The 8,325-nt window shown below is 37.3% G+C and overlaps 1 protein-coding gene across 1 annotated transcript; it reads right to left on the bottom strand.

The window, feature by feature from the left end:
* Positions 1-2,459: 2,459 nt before the first annotated feature.
* Positions 2,460-2,843, bottom strand: LOC145983472 (histone-lysine N-methyltransferase SETMAR-like). The gene has a single exon (XM_083116576.1). The coding sequence runs from the start codon at positions 2,841-2,843 to the stop codon at positions 2,460-2,462; it is 384 nt and encodes a 127-aa protein (XP_082972702.1).
* Between the last annotated feature and the right edge of the window lie 5,482 nt (positions 2,844-8,325).

Below are 8,325 nucleotides of genomic sequence, written 5' to 3'. Positions count from 1 at the left end.
TTTAAAATTAGAAAGATGTTAACGTACTAATCTTTATGTATGAAACTGGTGACGGAAGGTTTAATATATACTTATTGATGTACAATACAAATATTTCTTAACTAAGAAAGGTGTATCAGAGACTTTTGTCAAAGCTTACTAATGTACGTATAAACTGTATATTTTATTGTAACCTGAGAAAGATTTTGTCTTCATAACTTGCTAGACAGGGGTTCGAGATTATATAAATTGGGTAGAAACACGCCAAATTTGCATTGCTAAAGAAGTTGATTCTTAGTATCAGCGCCTGCGTGAGTCTTTTCACAGACTTAGTGTTGAGTGGACAGACACCCCGCAGCTTTTTAAAGTATAAAGTTCGTTAGGACGATCTCAGACGGATATTTAAAAAAATTCCGCGTTCAAATCCGTAAAAACCCGATTTCTCAGTCTCGCGTTATTTTCTACCCAGATGTACGCAGATTGACTTGCCATGATAAATTGATATAAACCTATATCAGGCGGTTCGAATAGTTCTTTATGCCCACCTGATATGGTACCAGTGCGGACCTTTGGAGTTTTCGTGATGCTGACTACAGGAGCTGAGGGGAATTAACTTTGTTTCTTCATCCTCGTGTGTCTGTTAACAGGCACAGTGTTCAGTCGCTCACACCCTGCAGTTGTTGAAATGCAACACTCTTAAAAAAGCTGCCTATGGGTTCATCCAGCCTGAAATAAATGGGCATCTGGGGACAACGTATGAGTAAAGGTGACCGAAGCGTGGTGATCGCATCAGCTCAGTTCCCAAAGAAATGGTCGGTCGATAAGTAGAATATGTGGATTGTGTAACATTCCCTCCGCATCATTCTAGTACCTTCGCGGTGGCACGGTGCAATGACCACGCGAACTTTGCCTTTACATATTTCCGGACTAAATGTAGTTTTAAAAAATACCCACTTCACTCACAGCATTATCGACGGATTATAAAGTGATGTTGGTGTTAACATTCGAATTCGAGGACGTGATTGAAAATTTGGCTACACAAAAAGACGAGAGCTATATATTAATATCAGGAGCGTATATTTCAGGCTAGCTAGGCTATCTGCGAAGCCTAGAGTGTAAAATGCTGAAGAAAAATCAATTAGAAACAGTGAATTAACCTGATTTGAAGAAGAAGATACTGGCGATTCTGAAGTTGGCAATCTGAATTCTTAGGAATTGGCAACCTGAAGTATTTGAAGTTGGCAACCTGAATTCTTAAAAGTTGGCAACCTGAATTTTTATAAGTTTGCAACCTGACTGCCCGTAGGATGGCAACGTGGCTTACTTGAAGACGTCAAGAATGAGCCTAGTCTTCTCCCCTCCTCCATAGCCTAAACCAGGTGTCATAGTGAGCTAGCCCAGGTCTTAGGACTCAGCATACGCCACTGATTAATATGAAATATAAACTGGGTGCTTTTCTCTTAATTGTATTCGTGTTCCTTTTAGAATTTACCTCTACAATCCACACCGCCGTTTGAAACCTTCATGCTTTCATAATACAAGTGTGTAAAGATTTAAAGGGCACACATGAACACATTTCCATACCATCTGGATACTCACACACTTACACAGGGTGTCGCTCTGAATCACTGACAAACTTTCACAGGATATAGAATTTTTATGAATAAGGTTATCTTCATTATGATCGATCCCCAGAAAACATTTTTATCCGGTATTCATCACGTAAATGGCTGTCACTATCATTATTTCTGACGAGGATGAACAAAATCTTTAGTACGTTACGGACAGACAGCGAGGGAGCACCGTCAGAATGTGAATGTTTCAGAATATAATATAACGAGTCTTTGATGGAAAGGTATTAAATACGTTAATCTACTACGGTGAATCAAATATAAACGGGAATTTATTTTTCATAATATATTGAAACAAAATACAAATACAAAACAAAGTAATTACTTTTCTACATAGCTCCCTTGAACTGAAATTCACTTTTGCCAGCGGATAGGGAGTTTGGCAATCCCTTTGTCCCAGAAAGTTCTCGGACGTGTGTGCAGCCAGTTGCACACGAACTCTTCCACTTCTGCGTCATCCTGAAAACGCTTACCTCCGAGTGCTTCTTTCAGGGATCCAAACAAGTGATAATCACAAGGGGATACGTCTGGACTGTATGGAGGATGTTCAAGTGGTGTCCAATGAATTTCGTCCAGTTTGTCACGTGTTGCACCAGCTGTGTGAGGTCTAGCATTGTCATGAAGCAACAGAACACTTCTGATGGGTGTACCACGTCGTTTGGTCCGATAAGCAGCATTAACACTTTCCAGGAGTTGACAATAGTAAGCAGCATTTACTGTTCTTCTTTCATTAAGATAATCAATAAAAATGACACCTCTGAAATCCCAAAAAACTGTGGCAAGAATCTTCCCAGCTGATGCGTGGCTTTTGGCCTTGACAGGCCCAGCCTCTTCTTTTTTCCGCCACTCCTAGCTGACCTGTTTTGACTCTGTTGTGTAGTGGTGGACCCAAGTTTCATCACAGGTGACAAGACGGTGCAAAAATTCATCCCCTTCTCTCTCATAACGAACCAGGAGCCTTTGAGAGATTTCCAGTCCAACCTTTTTCTGCTCCTCCGTGAGGAGGCGTGGGACCCACCTCGAAGCGATTTTTCTGTAGCCCAAGTTCTCATGAATGATCGTGTGAGCACTACCATAACTTATGCCCACTGCAGATGAAATTTCACTGACTGCCAAGCGACAGTCACCTTCAATCAAGTCCTGAACAGCCTGAATGTTTTCTTGTGTGATGCTTTTCCTTGGCCGCTGTTGATGTCTTTCATTTTCCACAGTTTCCCGTCCTCCCAAAAACATGTTGTGCCATTCATACATACGGATCTTTGAAAGGGTGGACTCACCAAACTGTGCTCGAAGTCTGGTCAAAATTTCACAAAATACCCCTTCGTTTGTAAGAAATTTGATAATGATGCGTTGCGCAATGGACGGGTGTACCTCCTGCCCACTCATCGTGCTACTGACTGATGTTAAAAGTTGACAACGACTGCAGGGAAGGAACAGACTCCAGATACACCCACTATCATCACCTCAAGGCCACAGGACTCCACCACACTTTCCCTGCAAGTAAGAAATAAATTCCCGTTTATATTTGATTCACCCACGTACAATGCATGAATTGAGCGAAAAGGTTAATTTCAAGTTTTTCATCCTGTCGGCTTCTCTGCTAGCATGATCCCATTTCCATAGAGTAATGACGTCTTTAGTGCTCTATGAAAGAAATGTCTATTCTGTAGTATTTGTATACATACGCAGACGATAAAATATTGTTTTACGATGACTAGTAAAACCGAAATATGGCGTCAAGTGGAAAAGATATCTAAGGATCTTTTTTGTCTCAATGTCCTTTAAACAATGCCAAAATTTCGTCGAGGGTTACAAGGAAATCCAATGTTAGCTTTGATGACCGGGAGTGTTGGGTGGGGGTGGGACGAATAATAATGCTGATAATCATGTTGGTTCCAGTGTAGAATTTTACGAGTTGTGGAAAGTGTATGTATTTCATTCCCCCCCAAATATAAGTGCCCCGCATTTCCCAAATATGACTCTGACGGTGATGTCCCAACTCAGAAGTGCCGACTGAGAAACTCTGACGGAAGTTCCCAACTCAAGAACTTATCTTTTCTGATGGAATCGTTGAGGTGGATTTTTCTAAACTCAGGAAACGTTTCTGATTGGCCCGGAAGGAAAGGGGTAGAGCTAATGACCGGTGTTTCGTTAGGGGAGCAATATTTCATGGGGTGATATTCATTCTTCCATCTAAGGCCTTCCTGCCCTCCCCGATGGCACGGTGGTAGCATAGTCACCTTCCAACCAAGGAGTCCTGTGTTCGATACCCAGTGGAGGCACATACTGGTTCGGATCCCACTTTAAGCTGTAGGTCCACTTCCGATTTTAATTCCTTTGAGGGACCATATTTCCATAGGTGGAGTTTGTTCCCCTTAATAACCTCTCTCGAAATTTGTTTTGCAGGGGGTACCACATTTTCCGGTGTGATATCCGTCCACCTTCTAAAGATCTTTCGACGTTATTCCCAGAGGGAACCACATTTCACTGAAGGTGCAATTTATTTTTTCATTGTGAATTGAACTTCTGTAGCATAAAGACGCGAACATTCAGACAAAATATCACTGAGAAATGGTAAGAATAAAGGGAGTTGGGTAAAATGAATATCGAAAAATCAATGTTACGAGAGAAGTTAACACTCGTTTAAGCAAATGTTGACCAGGCAGATGCAGGAAAGTAGATGCTCAATATGATTTACTTGAAATATAGCTATTGAGAAAACTACGTATATATATTTTTTAAATACTTTTTGGCCTGTAATAAAGAAAGTAATTTAGACAAGAAAATAATCATTGTAGCTATGTAACATAGCATTTCTTCCCTTTTTCACAGTTTACTTTCTTGGAAACCGAGTTTTTTCTGTTCATAGCTCTTTGAAAGTCTTGGAAATGTTTCAATTCCTGACAATTATCAAATGAGGGAAATTAAGTCACCCATTACCTAAAACGCTAGGTTGAAGATGCTTTGTCATGAATCGAAGTTTCTCTTCATAGCATATGGAAATAATGCAAAGATGTTTTTTTTATTTGTTTGTTTGGTTGTGTTTAGGGTAATTTTAATCAAATCCTGTATGTTTGATTTTGTACTCCCACTTCGGAAACATTCACTTTCGCTAAGCCATGGCAGTGTTAACTGGATTACAAGTCTTATGTTTCAAGTTTTAAAGATGGGATAAGGTTAATTATAAATTCAGGCATTATCCATTTCCATATTTTCCAACGATTTTCGTTATCTTACCCAGTAAACTAATGTAAATACAAGGACAATGAAATTTCTAACAGAATAATGTTCTCTGGGCCTTTCTAGTATCGACAATATTCACAAGAAAAATATGCACGGAGTCAAGATAAAAATATACTGTTTTATTGAAGCTCTCGTATATTCCCAAATACTGTCTTCTTGAATTTGTTTAGGTGGGCAATCGGGCACTTGCCCAGTGCCCACCCTTGCCCAACCCTGGCGCTGTCCCTCCTCAGGTGAATGTTTAATTTTGTTTCGCTGGCCGCAATTTGCAGTTTAATGTCAATGATTTCCTGTATTTTCTGGGGGGGCAATACAAACAATGACTAACTAACTCTCTAGCCTTCTTAAACCCGAAGGTTCATGGCTGCAGCAACACAGGCCTTACATCTGTCCCTATCTTGAGCAAGATCTATATACTCTTTTCCATTCCTACCGATTTCCTTTAGGTCCATCTCAACGTTGTCCCTCCATCTTCGTCTTGGCCTTCCTACAGGTCTCTTACCATCTGGTTTCCCAACAAGAATCCTGTAAACTCATCTTTCCTATCCCATTCGTGCCACATGGCCTGCCCACCTAAGTCTTCTTGATTTAATTATTCTAATAATATCTGGACATGAATACAAATTATGTAGTTCTAAATTATGTAACCTTCTCCACTCACCTGTCTCCTCATCCCTTTTAGGTCCAAAGATTTTTCTAAGGATCTTATTTTCAAATACTCTCAATTTATGTTCCTCTTGCAATGTAAGGCACCAAGTTTCACATCCATATAATACTACAGGCAAAATTACTGATTTGTATATTTTAACTTTTAGTTTCTTAGATATTAAACGAGAAGACAATAGTTTCTGAAGAGAGAAGTAACATGAATTTCCTGAATTAAGCCTACTTACTATTTTCTCTTTAATATAATTTTCATTTGTTAATATTACTCCTAAGTATTTGAATTTGGAAACTGGTTCAAACGAGTTGTTATCAATAATTAGATTTTGATTATTACCTAACACTTGGTTTCGGCCTGTAAGCATATATTTAGTTTTCTCTTTGTTAACTTCCAAACCTATCTCTTTATCAGTTTTGAAAAATATTTTAGCATTATTCTTAATTGTATTCACATCATTCCCCAGTAAGTCTACATCATCTGCATATGCTAGCAACTGAGTCACACCATTTAATTTTAGTCCTTCTTTCGTTTCTTTTACCTTCCTTACAGCATATTCTAAGGCAAAATTAAAGAGCAATGGAGATAATGCATCTCCTTGTTTTAACCCATCATGAATTGTCAATTTGTCAGACATATTAATATCCACACGAATTTTACTTTCTGTTTCACTGGTGCATATTTTTATCATACTAACAAGCTTCTTAGGTATTCCAAACTCTACTAATATATTATATAATTTATCTCTTTTGACCAAATCATATGCTTTTTTGAAATCAATGAATAGCTGATGGACATTTTGATTATATTCCCCCTTTTTTTCAAGTGTCTGTCTGATATGAAAAATTTGATCTGTAGTTGATCGGTTACGTTTAAATCCACATTGATAATCACCTATAATTTCATTAGCATATGGGGTTAGTCTTGTTAAAAAGAATGTTGGACAATATTTTGTATGTTGTTGAGAGTAGAGAAATTCCACGGTAATTACTGCAGTTCATTTTATCACCTTTTTTAAACACAGGAACAATTATGGATTCTTTCCACTGTTGAGGGATTTCTTCTTTATTCCATATTAAACAAATTAATTTATGAATTTGACATATTAATGAATTTCCACCATATTTAATTAACTCAGCTGGTATTAAATCAATGCCAGGTGCTTTGTTATTCTTTAGCCTTTTAATAGCATCTTTAACTTCAGTCAAGTTAGGTTCTGAAACTAAAGGTTCTGCTGTGTGGACTTCATTTACTTCTGATTTATCTCCTACATGGACATTTAAAAGGTCATTAAAGTAGTTCTTCCATCTATTTAGAATATCGCTTGGGTCATCTAGAAAATCACCGTCTTTATCTTTTATCAAGTTTACTTTAGGTTGCCACCCCTTTCTAAATTCATTTACACCTTTATATAAATCTCTGATATTTTTGTTTTTGCTGTTTGTTTCAATTTCGTTAATGTTGCTTTTCAAGTAATCTCTTTTTTTACTTCTAAACGTGCGGTTAACTTCTCGCTTTATTCTATTATAATTGGTTAGATTTGTATCATCAGAGTTATTTAACCACCTAAGTCTAGCCTGATTTCTTATTTCTATTAGATTATGACATTCATTATCAAACCATGGCTTACTTTTTCTCGGTTTATGGTATCCTATACTTTCTTTAGCTGCTGATTCTATTGCATTACGTATGTGCTCCCAATTCTTATTTACGTCTGTTTCATTTATATTTTCATCATCATTTAAATCCTGCAAAACATCAAATCTATTTGACAGTTTAATTTGGTAATCTTTCTTAATTCTTTCATCAGTAAACTTTCCTGTATCAAATTTTAGAACTTTTAGATTTTGTTGCTTATGATTTATCACTGAGAGTCTTTCTCTTAATTTAGCAATTACTAAATAATGGTCACTGGCACAGTCAGCACCTCTGTGTGTACGAACGTCAATTATACTAGTATGCCTTCTCTTATCAATGAGAATATGATCTATCTGATTATGAGTTTTACCATCTGGAGAAGACCAGGTATATTTATGGATATCTTTATGTTTAAAAGTGGTACTTTTCACAATTAAATTCTTTGAGGTTGCAAAAGTAATCAATCTTATACCATTATCATTACTTAATTCATGAAGACTTTCTTTACCAATCGTGGGTTTAAATGTCTCTTCTTTCCCAATCTGTGCATTACAGTCACCTAACAGAATTTTCATATCATACTGAGAAAATTTATCAAAGACCTGTTCTAACTCTGTATAAAAATCATCTTTAGTATTATCATCTTTATCTTCCGTTGGTGCATGTATGTTTATTAAAATAATTTTACACCACCTACCCTGTAAAACTGCATATGATATCCTATCATTAATAAATTCTATTGTTTTAAGAGCCGAGATAATTCTATTATTTATGAAAAAGCCTGTTCCAAAATATATTGATTATATTGCAGATATTTTGCTCGTAGAAGGAACATATGGCGCGCCGCTTGGAGAAAACAGCATTTCATTGAGTTCAGCCTTAAAAGCCTGTAAAGGCTGGGGTGTCAAAGTGGTTCGAGATGATAATTTCAACGTCGCTCTGTCGTTTATAAATATGTTGGTCCAATACATAAGTGCGCAGAAAAGCTTTATTTATTGTTAGGCATATTATGGGGATAGTTTAGATAACAGTAATACTCGGTATAGTGGACATGCCCAAGGGGGCATTGGGAGGTTCATGACCCCCTGCCTTGTGCACAGTATTTCTAAAAACAAGAACGTGAATGGCAGGAAGAGATGGTAAAATTAGTGATGACTGGATAAAAAGAAAGTA

This window comes from Lepisma saccharinum, unplaced genomic scaffold (assembly GCF_977018435.1).
Source record: "Lepisma saccharinum unplaced genomic scaffold, izLepSacc3.1 HAP1_SCAFFOLD_1048, whole genome shotgun sequence".
Classification (NCBI taxonomy): domain Eukaryota; kingdom Metazoa; phylum Arthropoda; class Insecta; order Zygentoma; family Lepismatidae; genus Lepisma; species Lepisma saccharinum.
The sequence above is the reverse complement of the archived record's forward strand: the minus strand, read 5'-3'. Positions and strand labels throughout refer to the sequence as shown.